Below are 17,661 nucleotides of genomic sequence, written 5' to 3'. Positions count from 1 at the left end.
ACATTTAAATGAAGTGAAAAACTACTTAAATTCGCATTAACAGTTCTAAAATTACAGTTATGTTAAAACTAGCTTGAAGCTTTAAGAAAAATAGTTACAATTATCTGAAAAAATCCCACAAAAGATGATCAATTTACCAAAGGTTGCAATTTCACTATGTATGCACACCAAAACAAAAAATTTCCCGCGAAGGTCAAATCAATTCTATAAATATAGGTTTAAATGTACAGTGTTGGGCTGGTGTTCAGATCCAGCCCAATTTAAGGAAAAGAAAAACATTTGGCCCAACCGATTGATTGGATCCAGATAAAAAACCAAATCAATAATCAGACTTGAAATTTCCATAAATTAAAGAAAATTAACACCAATAAATAAAATAAATTGAATTTTTTAAAAAAATTGGGTATATTCCTTGGGGAAAAAATGGAAAATAAAAGAAGACATAAGAAAGATACAGAATTGCTACAACAAAGCTATGCTGAGGACACTGCAATGGGACTTTTTACTATATGAATCCCATCACTCCACACATACCAACCAAATGCATATTCACCTGTTTTATTCATCCCACTTTCTTCTTTGACTGTAATGGTGAACTTCTTCTTCTCCCCTAAATGGTTAAATTGTAAAATTGTTGGAGAGATCTCTACCAAATATCCAACTGGTTTTTCGATTGTCAAAGTGTACACACCTCCACTGCTATCGACATTTGTGACAGTCCTGTTCACAGTCATGGTGCCATTGAGTTTGGCAATTGCAAGGGATGGGTAGTTTAGATTGCTTGATGAAGGCAATTGCTCTGGGCACTGAAATGATGGTTCAAATTTATTGACACCAGTACTAAAATTGCAGAGGAAGATAAGGTAGTCCCTGTAAGTGGTGTCGTAAACAAGACCAGGATCAGCTGCTTTTGTTGGTTGGAAGTGGCCAGCTCCATACTGGAAGGGGGTTGCGAGATTCCCTAATGCATCTGTCATCTGCGTCCCCATGTTATTGTTTACTCCGGCTGCAAAAGAAAAATAATAGCAGTAATCAACACACTAGATTGTGATAATCGTGAACATTGCCTGCTTGGTAGAGTACTGTTTTTTTAAAACTCGGTTAAAAATATGCCTGAAAAACAATTTTCTGTTTTTTCGGGTTCTTGAGAACTGTTTTCTGTGTGACAAACCATGCAAAAGGCACATTCACGTGTACTTGCACTTTTTACTATTATAGATATGTTTGTGTACCAGTGGTCATTAGAGCAGATTTTATAGCCGCACTGCTCCAATCAGGGTGTATGGCTTTGACGAGTGCAGCTGCAGCAGCCACATGAGGGCAGGACATGGAAGTGCCAGAGAGAATGTTGTACTTGACTACTCGATGATCATCAGCCAAATATGTGGGGGAGGTGTCCTCAATCCATGCTGCCAAGATATTTAATCCTGGAGCAGTAATGTCAGGCTGCAAATAATCAAGTAGGCGATCATTAAATTTGAAATCAAAAAACCAATTAAGTTGGTGGTCATTAAATTTAAATACAAGTGATACGATGTTAAAATAAATATAGTTCTTCGAAAAGAAATTGCAAATTTAGGTGTGAAAAATGAGTTTGTAGTTGCAAATCAATGGTTCATAATATACTTAAAAGTTGCAAGCATTGTCAAGACTCACTGTTGTATAGACATATGTTAGTTGAGCATTTCTTTCCTTATATTGTTATGGCACCTATAAGCTGAACACTAATTAGTACTATAAATTACCTTGAGAATATTAGGATCAAGGCCGTTTGGACCTCTGGACGAGAAAGCTGCCATGAATGGTGCTGGCTTAGTGTTAAGAACTGTTCGCGCTGGGATTATTGTTGCCATTGGATTCTTATCAGTGCTTATGTAATTGAGAATTGTAGCTGAATCGTTGGAAAATATTGTTGTTCCAGGAAGTAAATGAGCATTAACTAATATTCCGATGCCATTCTCAGGGTTCTCTACAATCATACCAACACCCCCAGCTCTTTTCACCACCAAACCTTTTTCAGCATTTCCAATGTTTCCACTCAAGCAAAAAATAATCTTTCCTTTCATTAAATCTGGGGAGAGGCTACCAGGAAGGCATTGTCTGAAGATTAACAAATTCAAGTCATTAGGAATACAAAATAACAATCCAAAAATCAAGAACAAAGGCAAATGAATATTTACCCCGTTGTTCTATTCGTAACTGTGCCAGGTAGTTCTCCATTTCCTGCATAGACCAGTGGGTACATATTGTGCAACTTATATGGGGTTATCGTTTGTCCCTATAACAGGTTACAAAACAAATAAGATGGTGAAAATCTAGGAAAGAAAATCAACAAAATGTTCAAAAAAGTACTTTTCTTTTTCTATTGGAGTTTAGAATTTGTTCCATGAGTGAGTGTTACCTCAATTTTCATGCCATTTCCTAACACAACAGGCGAGCTAAAGACTCGGTCTATGCTACTTGCCCCAACAGTGAGGATCCATGGTGCCACATTTTTGACAGTTGATGAGGCAGGGCCAGTGTTGCCAGCACTACATGCCACAACAATGTTTCTCTTCATGGCATGTAATGCCCCAATTGCAATCCCATCTTCTGTGTATGGAGTAAGATTGGATGCCCCGATGGAGATGCTAAGCACATCAACACCATCGGCAATGGCATCATCGAAGGCTGCAATCATGTCTTCATTAAAGCAGGTGTTTCCATTCCCTTTAGGCTTCCCTGGGATCGGCCAACATACTTTGTAGATGGCAAGACGCACGAGTGGGGCACCACCGGAGGCTGTACCATTGGCGAATCTATTAAACATTGCAATGTTAGGAACTTGTCGGCCTCCAACTGTAGAAGCTGTGTGGGTTCCATGGCCATTCTTGTCACGGGGTGACCTATAGTCCTCTGTATCGTTGAGACGACCATAGTATGCTTCATAACCCTTTAAATAGTATCTAGCACCTATTAATTTTCTGCAATGATATTCACACAAAAAACAAAGTTTGTAATGTAAATGAACAACAAAGTCATCTTTTACAAGAGGTGTAAAGGTGGTAATTTATTTCATCATATTAGCTTGAGATCATATGTTAGCTGCAGGGATTCATAGAAAGTAATTTTCGACCTGTGTGATGCAGTAGAACATGATACTCAACTAATTGGGGCAACTGAACAAATTTGATCTAACCTTTTATTCTTCTTGATACTTTTGTCCATCTACAACTGTGTCTTTAATTTCATGCATCATAGGCTATCTGTACCTTCCATTAGCATCAAAGTTTAAACTGAATTTTTTCCAATTCCAAATTCCTAGGAGCCAATAGGGTGCTTCGTAACAGACGGTTATCTTGATTGATGTTACTTACGATTATTACAGATAATCTGACTCTACCCATTTCGTTTTCCCACTTTCGTGTTTGTTATCCATCAATTTAATTAAGAATATTCACATATAGTTCATCTTACAAAATCTTCTATTATACTACATCAAATTACAACACTTCAGATGTATTTATCTGTGTATTTTTAACTCTACCTCTAAATACCATGCAAACTTTCTATGAACTTTTTGCACTTAAAAATTGATCTTTTGTTAATTGTGCCCTAATTGAGAATGGGAACGGTAGTTTAAGAAACATTTAATGTCTCATATCTACAAAATGCTACAGGAAAGGAAAAAGGGAAAAGAATGGAAAAAATATAATGGTCCTTGAACACCCAACTAATTATTAATGAAAAATGAAATAGCAATCTCTGTTCTATGGCTAATTAATAAGAATTAAAATGAGACATATGTGTGTGCGTGTGAAAGAATGGAAAATCACCTATTACAATGAGATTGGTTGAAGGCAACTCCATGTTGACAGATTCCTTTCCATGAATTTGGAATTGGCTCCATCCCTTCGTCACTGAAACTCTGCGACTCTGGCCATACACCTGGTACAAAAACACACAGTCAACGAGTAATATAAATTCTTGAGTTGGGAGTTAGGAGATGAATCCAGTCCCCCATTGGACAAAGGTTAAAAGTGAGTTTTTATATTACAATTAGTGGTATCTTCTCTTCCTTTTGAGGTGAGGGTTTGAGTTTTGGACAAATAGGCAAATATGGGTTGCATGGGAGGTGAGGGCTCGAATCCCTACAGAGCAAAATGAGCATGAGTAAATGAGTTTTTTTTTTTACAAGTTTTATTGAAGTTTTAAGTTAACAAAAAAAAAAAAAAAATGAAATGAGGAACATCACAAATTTTTTTTTTTTGTAAGGTGCTTTCTTAATGCGATGGAACCGAACTACCATTCCACTGGAGAGACTTTGATTCGAAAGTTTAAGCCGCCGGTAAATTGACAAATGAGTTGGGAACGGGGAGGTAAGGGTCGAGTCCTCACAAGAGAAATGAGTAAGTGGGTTTTTTTTTTTTGACAATTTATATATATATATATATAAAGTCAAGGATTCTTGTTGGGGTGACAAATTATAACATGACGTGTCAACACGACTCAAAATAAGTGGGCTTGAGTTGATCTTAAACAGACTCGAGTTATAAATGGATTGATACAATTAACCCGTTTAGTTAACCGTATCGGGTTGGGATTAAGGGGGTTCAACACGTGTAATCCATTTATACATATTTAACTCAACATGTCATAATTATGAATATGACCTATGTAATATGTTACCTGCTTAAACCCAATTAATATGGATACTTAAACCGTTTTAACATAAACATTGACTAGGCTTTATGATTTTTCTTCTTATTTTGAATATTTGGGTTAATTGTGACAAATTGTTTTAGTATTTATTATTTGATTGAATATTAAATGTCTCGTTTTGATTAACAGGTCATTAAATAGGTTAACACATTAACTCATTTAATAAATAGATCAGGTTAGTGTTAAGGGTTCCTAACATAATTATTAAATAGGTCGAATTTGGGTTTATCTATCTAATAGAATATCCTTATATTGACATGATGCAATTATAACCCGTGAATACAAATTCCCATTCTTAGTTTCATGTTGGGCAAGTGGGTGTCTGTAAAAACTGTTATAGATATTTTAATATAAAATATAAATAGGATTTAATATAATAATAAGGTATTATATTAAGGTTATATTAAATATATTAGATAGTATAGTGTTTATTTCTTTTAAATCCCTTGTTAAAGTTTATCAAAGTCACTTACACTCCCATACACGGTAGAAAGGAGGAGTTGTGTTTTACTTATTAACTTGATACACATAGATTTAGACCTAATTTTTATGTGGTCGTGCACATAGTAGAGATGTCAATGTAAACTGATTGTTTCTTGGAGCTGACACCTGCATGAAATGAAGGATTATCAACTTTAAGTCAATGTTTAAACATTGCCTCATCAAGCTGGCTCTTTCATTCTTATTTTACTATTGTCCTTTTACTTTCTTAAATTCTATTGTCATATAAATTTTATATTATTAAGTTAATATTCTATTATTGAGTTATTTATGTTATTTAAATTCTAGGCTCATTATTGGATTAAATTTGATGATTGTTGTTATATAGTATTTTATAACATATCTAAAAATTTCCCAAACAAAAAATACAGGGCATAATTAAGAGAATAGAATAGGTCTAATTTAAGTTTGTTTCAAATTATTATTATTATTATTATTATTATTATTATGTATAATAGTTGATAGTTTTATAAAAACAAAATAAAAAATAATACACACAAGGATTGACTTTGGGAGTAATGATAAAGTTGACGTATTGTGCCTTGAGTTTATGGGTTCTGCCTTGAGTTTATGGGTTCTTAAGACCAACTCCGGTGACCCTATAAAGTCTCTAATACTAAAATAGCCCTTCTTTAATTTCTTTAGAGGAAAAAAAAAAAAAAAAAAACTGCGTTCTGGTATTAAAAGAATGATCATAAAATAGAATTGATGATTCACTGAAAGAAAAAAAGGATAGATCGAAATAAATTGAAGAATATATAAATGCAGTAAGTTCTTTCAATTGAGATTACCACTATCCAAGACCCCAACAATGACATCTTTTCCATAATTTGCTTTATGCTGTAATTCTCCGAAATTATTTGCATTGTTCAATGAATCTCCTGCTGCTTCAAGTGAGTTTACAAAATCCCATGATCTTGTGGTTTGAAGACTGTATCTTCTTGGACGGCTTCGAAACACTGAAATCACTTCTTCCTTTTCTGTTAAACAAGCACTAATTAAGCACATAAATAATTGAATTCTAACCACATAAAGTATAAAATACATGCACAAAGCACACATTATATGTACATATATAGCATATATAAACATTCATATATATTATACTGTTGCCACAAGCACAAATATTGTAGTCAAGAAATGACATAAATATGTAAATCATGCACCGCATAATATACAAAGGTTTACTGGTTTGATCGTATGGTCTATGTCTACAGTAAAGATGGACAAAGAAATTTCACCATGTGAAGAACAAACAGAGATATTCTGACCACTACTTTACATAAATTAACATATATGTCAGTACATATATATATATATATATATCTGTTTACCCGGGAAAAACAAGTACATATATACCTGATAACTTTGCAGCTTCGTCTGGGGTGAGCAATGCTGAGAAGCCATTAATGATGTTCTTGTAACTGTAAATAAGGGAAGCTTTTGCTTCTTCTTTAGAATTCTTTACTGAGAGAAGATACAAGTGATGGGCTTCTTCAATTTCATGTAACGTTTTCTCCCCGCTATGTTCTCCAACATATACTATATAAACCTGCAATTACATGTATATATCACAAAATTAAAGTATGTATGTATATGTATATATATATATATATATATATATATATATGGTATTGAAAAATATATATATAAAGAAGCAATATTGAACCTGGCGTTGGGCAAATGAGCCAAAAACATGAAGAAAGAAGAGAACACAAAATACAATGGAATGTTTCATCATTTTGATCTGACAAGCTGAGACTGGTTTAGCGGTTTGATAATTTGTTCTTAACTTTATAAATATGCCCTTTATATAAACAATTAAACTTGGGTTTTTGCCAATATGTGTAGGTTAATTATTCAAATAGAAACTACATATATGACTAATCAACAAACGTACATTTATATATATATATGTCTGCGCAGCTGCGCGTGAAAAGAAAATGTTGATAAATCTTTCAGACTGTTTCCTCTTGATTAACAAATCATAGTGTCGTTTCTTTATATGGTATGGAAACACCAACCATGTCCATGAGTGCGTGAGATATGTTGATGTAAAAACACGCACACGTATATATACATTATATTGTTGTTTGGAGTACCAATAATATATTTTAAAAAAATTTACTCGTTAGTAGTTGTATGCAACGCCATGCAATGAAGCTTCAATTATCTCACAAAATGTTGAACCATTCGTAGATAAATATTAGATTTGGTTTAGAAAATATTTTTAATTTGATTATTTAATAAATCATTTACCATTTCCTAGTCAAATGAACTCCGCCCCTTGAATGATTCAGCCGTTAATTTTTTTTCTTTTCATCTGTAGCATTCAAGCTTTGTCATACCACCAACATCCAAATAATTTAATTGTTGCTTGTAGAATTATTATAGAAGTTAATTATCACTATAATATAGATTGATAAGTGTGCGAAGGATCCTTCGTACCACCAAATTAGGAAGGATTTTTGTAGATGAAGCCCAAATTTAGTGATAATTTTTTTTTTTAGAAATGACTTGGTTTGGTAAAAGACAGCGAATTTTCTTATAGTCATCTTTTCTTGACTATGTACATGCTTTGATAGTTTAGTGAGTTAGTGTCTCCGATGAATTTTGGAGTGCCAAACTTCGACTCTCTGCACCTATTAATCTAACTTCTAATATTTTTTTGTCTTGTAATAAAAATAAATAAATAAATAAATACTTTTCTTCACCATCAATTTTTTTTAGCTGAAGTTTTCTTTTTGATTGACATGTTTAGTTAGAATTAATACCACCTTTGTGGATCAAGTCGAAGTAGGCCAGGTTTATAATTTACAAATGCAAAAACTTTAAAATCACATTGAATAGTTTATGTAGTAGTATTACTTTTTAATAGGGTTAAGAGCAAAAAAAAAAAAAAAAAACCCTAATTTATTATCCTTTTGCAAATAATTTCATGAACTAAAAATTACCTTCCTGAACTATTGATTTGTTGCAATTAAGGACAACTCCATCACAAAAGACTATTTTACTCTTTTTTATTAAAAATTTCATCTCTTATTTAAATTATTTTTATTATCTTTTCTTTTATGTAAATATTAATTAGAACAATACTTGCCTCAGGCCGCATAAGTATGAATGTCCTTCTGATGCTGACATGGACTAATAAAAACATGACACGTGTCAAAAACTTTTTTAAATAATTAATAAAATTTGTTTGGATCTTTTTGCGGATCATCCAAAAGGATTTTTTTTTTCTTTTTTTTTTTCTTTATACGTTTGAGATTTTCTATTGCAAATCCTTCATATTACAATCCGTTACAAAGAAGAAGCTAAACAATTAGCCCAAACATAGTTAATTAACCACAATTGTAAGACTCCAATTATCAATGGAGTTTAAGGAAATCAATTTGGCTTTAGATTGTAACATGTGATGATAAATTTCAAAATTTTGAATTCCTATAGTGTATTTAATTGGTCGGCCTCTTAAATCATTTTGGAAATGGGGTTGCAACAAAGATGGCAAGCAACGAATGAGGCAGCTAGAACTATCTCTAAAGATTGGATGTAATATATTAGGATTTGAGAATGGAGGAGGTGACAAGCAATGAAGGTGGTAAAGGTCAGTTGAAGGAAGAGATGATTAATATTTAGGGTTTCAGATCAATAGTGAGTTGAAGAGAGGGAGAACCTAGCTAACGTATATATTAATGTATAATATGGATTCTAAAAACTGTTTCATGTGATAATGAAACGAGTGTTGACAAAAAGGCTCAGTATATTGATATATATTGCACCTGCACATGAAAAGAAAATATAAATACTGTTTCCTCTTAATTACCAAAGCCATAGCCATAGTGTCGTTTCTTTAAATGTTCTATAAACACCATGAGTGGGTGAGAGAGACATGTTTATGTAAAAAGTGTGTGTGTGTGTGTATATATATATTTGTTGTCTGGAGTACCAATATTTAGCAATAATATTTTTTAAAGGAAAAAAAAAAACCTACTCCTCACTAGTCCCATGCATGCAACTCCATGCAATGAAGCTTCAATTATCTCACAAAAAGTTGAAGCATTGGTAGATAATTATTGGATTTGGTTTAGAAAATATTTTAAATTTGATTATTTAAAACATATACCATTTGCAAGTCAAATGAACTCAAGCTCTCCATTGCAACCAACATTCAAATAATTTAACTTCCAAAATAATAATAATAATAATAATATTGCTTCCAAATAATTTAATTAATGTTGCTTCTAAATTGACTGATATAATTTTTTTTTTTTTTGGCACACTTCTAAATTGATTATAGATGTTAATTATCGACCACTATAAATATATAGTTTGGTGGGGTAAAAAAATTAAAAATAAAAAATCATATTTTTGTCCTAAATAGCTTTGGGTTCACTTAACTTGGGCTAAGCTTCGGCTTATTGTAATCAGAATGGGCTTAGGCCTTATTTTGTTTCCCGGCCCAACAATGGGTCTGTACATTTGTTCTTATTTAATATACTTACCTTTCAAAAAAAAAAAAAAAACTCAAGTTTTCTTATAGATTGACATGTTTAGTCAAATTAATTCCACCTTTGTTGATCGATGCGATGTGGAGCTTATAGTTCAAATAAACGAAAAACTTTGAGATCACACTGAATAGTTTATTTAATTAGTAATTTTTTTAATATTACTTCACTTGATTTTAAAAAAACCTGGACCATGCCCACTCGGCTTGTATAGCATTTTTAAAAAGAAATGAAAAACTACTCAAATCCGCAATTAGAAAAATCTAAAATGTAAACTTGAAGCTTTAAGAAAAACATTTACAATTATATTAAAAATCCCATCTCATCAAATTTACAATTGTTGTAGTATTACACTACGTATGCACACCATTTCTTAAAGGCTAAAGGGCAGTTTGGTCAGTAACAATAAATTTTAATGTAAATACTTTAATTAACCTCTTATTTTGTGCAATGAACTATAAGTTTTCAACGAAGAGGACAAGTCTAAGGACAAAGACTCTCATCTCACATCTTTGCTAAAGAGTTTGAAAATCAGGTGAGAACATTCAAAAAAAAAATTCAAATAATAATTCGATACATGAGAGAAATTTTTTCAAGTAATTATCACCACCATTTTGAAGAAAGGAAAAGAACAAAAGTTTTCATGTACTAGTAACTGTTATTCAAGAATCCTAAATACTCATTGGATACTTTTTTCAAAAAGTTACTTTAAACTCTTGTTTGTTCAAGTTTTATCTTTCAAATTAAAAAATATGTAATTGACGACAACCTACTCTCCGATCACATACATGAGCATGTGTGGGTTTCATCATATCGTGAAGTCCATACATATCTATGTGAGTAGTCAGGAGAACGAACTTTTAACCAAATGATGTTGTCTCCAATGGTGTAAACTCTCCACTTTTGATTTTCATCTGTTCCCAAATATAATAAACTCATAACAAAGTCACATTCATTATCCATAACCTTTGCAGTTAAATTTCACCAGAAGTTTGTATAAAGCATGACTTGCTAAAATATACTATATATAGATTAGTGATGTCGTAATTAGGGAACTTAGAACTCTCAATTCTTTCAAAACTGATCATTTCACTTGCCATCTCTTTTCAAGTATCTGAATTCCTTGCTTTTTCATGTACTCATCTCTTGTCAAAACAAAGGGCATCCTATCCTTGCTCTTGAATTCTGATTGTAATAAAACATCATAGATTTGGCTGATTCTCATTGTAAATAAAAGGCAAGGCATGCCAAGCTCAAGAAAAATTGTAAAATGATAAGAATATATGCATATTCGAGCCCAAACATAATATGTAAGTTTAGGGGTGTGATGAGCGCTGAATATATGCATATTCGAGTCCCTAAATATACGTATGTTAAGGCCTAAAGTGATACTTCTATCCATATTTAGACTGATTTATGTTTAATGTATGTTTACAGGTGCTTTCCCAGAGAAATGGTTAAAACCGGAACTTTATAATGATATCGAAACTTACAGAGTCGTTGCCAGTCATTCAGAGCAAGCCGAGAGCTTAAATGGTGAAGTTTGAAGAAATTCAAGCCCCGGAACTCGAACCCAAGTGTTAAGGCTCGAGCATCACAACAAAGAAAAGAAGAAAAGTCAACAAGGCATTAAAGCTTGAGCCTTGTACCTTGGTGCTTGAGCCTTACCTTAGGATGTTCGAGCCCTACCTAAGGGTGCTCAAGCCTTGACCCTCAAGCTCAAGCATGAGGCATCGGAAGTTGAAAAGTTGATTTTAATTGAAAGGCTATGCTCCCAGGTCTCGTGCCTTACCTTCAGGATCGAGCACCATTCATTGAAGCTCGAGCCTGGAGTCCCAAATGATCGAGCTTGGTACTTATTGCTCGAGCCCATGAAGCTTGGATCGAGCAATGTTAACTGATTTCAATCCAAAAAATATTCTAAGTGTTGAAGAAAAAGACGCTTCAGAAAATAGTAGAAGAAAATTGGTTAAGTGTCAATGTGAAGATCGAGCACCAATTCTTGAAGCTCGAGCATCAATCCAAAGAAGCTCGAGCCTGAACCTTAAAGCTCGAGCCTCTGTTCCTAAAACTCGAGCCTTCCATGACATGTCAGATTTAAAGTACGGGATTACTCTCTTTATCAGCCGTATCTTATCCCAGATGGGCCAGAAGACCTAAAAGCCCACCAGATCCTTATTTTCTTCTATAAAAGAAGGCGTAAACCTTAATAGAAGAGGTCCAAAAATTTCCAGTTCTTCTTACGGTGTTATTCAGAAGGCTGGTACCGTGGTGACTTTTAGGGTTTCTACAACCTTGAAAGTGAAGATGCTGAAAAGAAAAGTACCGTCCGTGACGATGGAGATAACTCCAACACAGATGACATCCAACATCGTCATAAGTAGCTAATCTTTCTCTTAGGGCACTGATGTAACCCAATCTGATATTATGGTTTGATTGTTTTAACTCTAAGATTTTATTTTAATATATAATGTTTTCTTGATTATATAACTATGAGCAATTGAGACAACTCAATTGGTTTTCATGCTTTAGTAGATTATAAATTGTTATTCCCTTGTCTTAGATGTAATGGTTTATTGTATATTCTCAACCTATCTCGTTGTGTGGTATCTGGCAGAGCCCTGCTGGACACAAGAATAGAGGTCATATAATAGTGTTCTGTTGTTGGCTTCCTTGATGGAGTCGCCACAACCAACAAAGCTTGAAGAGTTGTGAATTTAGGAGGTGGCCAAGTTTTACATTTATAGAAAGCCACTACTACCTTTCTCTATATAAAATATAGATAGGGCGAGTAGGGATCGTCCCAAGGGATTTGATGGTGTATCGAATTGTGAAACTATGGTAATTAGAGTTAGTAGGTCGAGTGATCACACAATTGATTGGTTGGTTGATTATACTAAATTAGCTAAACTATAATAAAGCAATGCAATAAGATAAAGAGTAAGTAAGAAGGAAAGGTCTTGGGGTTTAGAGATCACCACCAAACAATACTATTTCAAACCATAATCAAGTGACTAATGAGGGAAATGAATGTGTTGCAACAATGTTGTGTGTGTAAAAGACATTCAATTGGTAAGGGTGACTCAACAAGTGCAAATTGTCTCAATCAACATGTGTGAGGCCACAATATATCTATTGGTAGAGGAATATATTGTCTAAACATCATGTGAAGATAACAAAATAACAATTCAAGTCATTGAATCTTTCATTAAGCTCATAGTCCAAGCAATCCATAAGGATGATTTAGTTAAACATGCATTATCTAAACATCATGTGAGAGGTACAAAATATCTATTGGGAGAGGAATAAATTGTCTAAACACATGTGAAAGATACAACATATCATAACTAGTCATTAATCCTTCATTAAGCTCAAAATTCCATTACACCACAATATTAGAGCATATGCTTCTTGCATTCAAAAGCATGGAACATCAAAGAACAAGCATGAATTGTTTCACCAACTAACACTACACTACTTAAAAGAGAAGCACAATCCATCAAGGAATAAGTATGAACCATCTAGAGACATAACAAGAGCATTACATTAAGAACTTCATATTTTGACAATCTCAAGATTAAAGGCATTAATACACATAGACATGCATCAATAACATTAAATCTAGAGGTGAGCATCTACTCTAGCATACATAGACATATAGATAGAGAAAATGATAAATTAGAAGCATTAATCCATAGAACTCAATGAATAATCAAGATCTTCATAAGTTCAAGAGTCAAAATATGCATTACAACACAAATCCCTCAAAATTACACAAGATTAGGTAAAGAAAGCATGTTTGGGGCTAACTCTAGCCCCAAAAGGATGTCTAGCCACTCATAATGATGAAGCTCCAACCCTCAAGGGCTAAATCCATGGTGAAAATCTGCTCCTTGATGATGAAGGTCTCCTCCAAAGGTTCCTCTAGCTTCCTCCCTTCTTCCTCTCCAAGAATAGCCTCCAAGATGATTTTCAATGTGTGACAAGAGATTCCCTCAAAAAGTGTATCATATTCCTTATATAGGTAGGTCAAATACACCCCATGATGAGCTGTGGTCGTGCAAGCCATATTCTCCAATCATTGGATGAAGGACGGAATAAATGAGCTGGACTTTAACTTTTTCTCGCTGGAGGAAGTTCGATCGATCGAACCTTAACTTGGATCGATCGAATATGGGTTCGATCGATCGAACTGCATCTTAGATCGATCGAAGTGGTCTGACTCCTCCGGATAATGACAAGGCTGGGATATTTTCAAGATATTTATGGGGAAAAAGACAAAAGTGGTTGGTAGGCGTACAACTGTGGATAAGATCAATCATTTGAATAGGACAACATAGGGTTCGATCGATCGAAGGTGATGTTCGATCGATCGAACTTGGAATTTCAGCAAAGGCCAATGTTGGATCTATCGAGAAGTACTGTGATCGATCATAGATGTTTGATCGATCGAACTCTAAGTTGGATCGATTGAACTTTTCAGCTGCACAACTTGATTCCTTTTTGCTCCTTTCTTTCTCCACTTGGCTCCCTCCTTTGGTTTATCTCAGGATTGTTTCAATTAAGCTCTTATTTGGCTGAGCTAGCTCAATTTTGGGATTAGTGCCTGAAAATATAAATAACACGTAATAAGTCTAAAACGGCAAAGTAAGATAGATAAAGGTACTAGAATGCTTAAGCTTAACGGGTTTAAATACGCACTTTTCAGTGCTCATCACACCCCCAAACTTAAATATTGCTAGTCCCTAGCAATGAACTAAGAAGTAAAGGAATGAAATAAACAACTATACAAGTATAAACTGGAAAGCAAGTAAAATGATAACACCATTTTCCTAGGGAACACGATTGCATTTAGCATATGCAACAAGCCTTTTAAACCCCTAGGTTACCCCTAGTGGATGAGTAAAGTCTCGTGAGGGTTTCCAGAAATGGTACCCACAAACATTAAGCTCATTCTTTCAAAAGAGGCACCAATATTGCAAACAAGCATTAGGAAAAAACTACCTCAAGTATGCAATTTTTCAATCGTTTCTAAGCAATCTCCCAAAATTTCAATATCAAGCAAGCAAGTATGGTCCTCTACATATCAAGAAAATGATCATGAAAATCGAAACAAGTCTAGAATCCATGTGAGAGGTCCGGCATCAAGTGTGTTCCTATCTTAGCCAACTAGAGAAGTAATCACATCCTTACCCTCAAACTAGCACACAAATCTAGTACCGATCATCAAGATAAGAGAGTGGACCTTTTATTAAAGCTTTATTATTCTAGGTGCGCTTATTCTTTTCACTCTTTTTCTTTCTTTTTTTTAATTTTTTTATTGAGGATCAAAGATGGAAATATTGTATAATGTGTTGATCTCTTAAGCTTTCTAGAAGATTCATGTAGCGAGCTTTAGGTCAATGACTCCCAAACCAGATGGCTTTAGGGTATTAGGTGTTAAAACACCCCAACGGACTTACAAACTCAAATCAACTAGGCTACAAATCAAGACAACAACCATCTAATCATTTCCCACTTCTCGCCTTTTGGGAGAAGTCCTCACTTTTATTGCTTTTGCAACTTCCTTTTTTCTTTTTTTTTTCTTTTTTTTTCAATTATTAACCTAGAGTTTGGGCCCTCCACCTTTCGGCGCGAGAAGTTCACTGCTTAATGAAGCAAGAATCCCGGCTACTCAATGAAAAGGGGTTGTTATCCACCTTTATCAAGAATGAAAGCTTTCAATGCACTACTAGCCCAATTGGGATATAACCAATTCAATAATCAACAAAGCATGTACCCCACAATTAAATGCTAGCGTGCGCCGGTGCTAGTGTAGAATCCTAGAATGAATCTCAAAACAATCACAGAATCAAGATGATGTGGACCACAAGTGCAAGCATGATAGTAATTTTTTTTTTTTTTTTTTTTTTGAAAAATTTACTCCTAAATGGCATTCAAAAGGCATACAAGGAGTATTGGACTCTCAAGTCAAGTAATTTTTAAATTTTAAGCAATATAGTCCTCAAAAGATCAAAATCATAGCTAGAAATGGACCAAGTATAGAAATATCCCTCAAATACACAAGACATGCTCAAATTTTGAATTTTAAAGCAACACTGAAACATCCACCAATACCCCCAAACTTAAACTGCACATTGTCCTCAATGTGTGAAGAGAATAAAGGAAAGAATATACCAGTGCTTTAGACATGAATGATCGGGATGCAAGTGTAAAATGGGATAAATAGAGAATAGAGAGAGAGGTGTAAGAGTGGTCCTGAAAAATTGGGCAGCACTCTCTCACTGAAGTCACTATGGTGTACATCCAGAGTCAAAGCCGATAGGTCTGGCTACAAAAATAAAAGTATCACAAATGTGGCAGAGGCATATCAGAGATATAGAGCATAGAAAGATATCAGATAGAGGGAGCGGGATGCGTAAGGTGGACTGTGTGGATTTCGCTGGTGAGGCCCTCAATAGCAGTCAGTATCTCTCCACGCAGGCAAGCAATTTCATTCCTGAGGGCAGCCACTAGAGTCAGACGAAGGGTAGCAAAGTTAGCTCTAAGGGTAACTAGCATATCCTCAAGAATCTAAAATCGCTCTTCAAAGCGAGGCATCGGATCATGAGGCTCAGAAATGGCAGAAGCAGAAGAAGTGGCATTTGTATCCATGGTCTGCAAACAGAAAAACTTGCAATGGAAATCAGTACCAGAATAAATAATTTGAAGCATAATATAGAAATATTCATGTCAAATAAGATAGACAAAATATAGATGACATGAATCTATGAAATGCATCCAATATGGAATATCACAGGCATTGTGCATATAAAGATAGCATGAAGACGACACAAGATTGGATCGATCGAAGGTAGTGAAATGAAGTTCACTACTTCGATCGATCAAAGCACAAGTTCGATCAATCGAACTGTGCGAATGCCGAATTTGAAAAGTCGCAGATCTGTGAGATCTAGAGTACGGGGCCCACACAAACGTGTTTAAGGGCCCATCTACACACCATTCATATAATCAACAACATCCAAACACTCCCCAACTTCAAATCAAATCAAAAACCCCCAATTTTGGTTCGGCTGAATGCATGTGTGTTTATATAGCATGTAATCATGAAATTGAAGCTTCAACAATGAATGATTCATACATATTGAACATGATTTAACATAAACAATCAATAACATGCATCAATTTAAGCTTGGAATCAAGAAAATTGCATTCGGTTTACCTCTAAACCGAGAGAGATGAGATGAGAGAGAAGGGGCAAAGCCGCGATGAAAATGGAGCTTATCCTTGGCAGAATTGCCTCGCCGGAAATGGGGAAGATGATTGGGATGGAGGTTGGCTGGATTGAGCTTGAGATTGAGAGAAAGGGAGACTTAGGGTTAGGGTTTGTTTAGAGGTTGGATCGATCCAAGTGTATCGATCCAACTCGGTTTTATTTTAAAAGCACGATATGCAGAGTTCGATCGAGTTCGATTGATCGAACCTAAGTCTCCACTCTAAATTTTTTTATTTTTTTTTATTTTGAATTTGAATTTTGAATTTTGAAAAATCAAAGGAAATTAAATTAATGAGATGCAATATTTCGATCGATCGAAGAAAGATTTCGATCGATCGAAGAGGATAAAGAATGTACAAGTTTAAGGGCTCAAGAGTTGACACGTGTTGGAACCTTGGATCGATCGAACTTGGAATTCGATCGATCGAACATGAAAAATTTTGAAAAGTCCCGAGAGCATACATTTTTGAAAAATGGATGAAGCCTGAAAATTTTTCTAAGTGTTGGGACTCATGATCGATCGAACCACATGTTGGATCGATCGAAAGGTAGTTCGATCGATCGAAATGGTTTACGATCGATCGAACTTTTGAAAATTTAGAGATCCTGAGAGCATGCATTTTGGAATTTGGATGTAGGTCCAAAATTTTTCTAAGTGTTGGGTGCAAAATGAGAGCT

General features: G+C 34.4%; 1 protein-coding gene across 1 annotated transcript; it reads right to left on the bottom strand.

Annotated features, from left to right (window-relative positions):
- Positions 1 to 473: 473 nt before the first annotated feature.
- LOC132279474 (subtilisin-like protease SBT5.6) lies at positions 474 to 15,343 on the bottom strand. Its single transcript, XM_059781464.1, has 10 exons — positions 15,043 to 15,343; positions 14,807 to 14,823; positions 6,562 to 6,754; positions 5,994 to 6,182; positions 3,816 to 3,927; positions 2,402 to 2,963; positions 2,181 to 2,278; positions 1,746 to 2,100; positions 1,233 to 1,446; positions 474 to 1,006 (listed from the first exon to the last, which is right to left on the bottom strand). Exons 1-10 carry the CDS (start codon positions 15,089 to 15,091, stop codon positions 474 to 476), a joined length of 2,322 nt encoding a protein of 773 aa, XP_059637447.1. The 5' UTR covers positions 15,092 to 15,343.
- Between the last annotated feature and the right edge of the window lie 2,318 nt (positions 15,344 to 17,661).

The sequence above is a fragment of the Cornus florida genome, unplaced genomic scaffold (genome assembly GCF_030987335.1).
Source record: "Cornus florida cultivar Cherokee Brave unplaced genomic scaffold, ASM3098733v1 CherokeeBrave_3.0.0_Hap2_Chr01, whole genome shotgun sequence".
Lineage (NCBI taxonomy): Eukaryota > Viridiplantae > Streptophyta > Magnoliopsida > Cornales > Cornaceae > Cornus > Cornus florida.
This window is presented reverse-complemented; position numbering and strand designations above follow the sequence as displayed.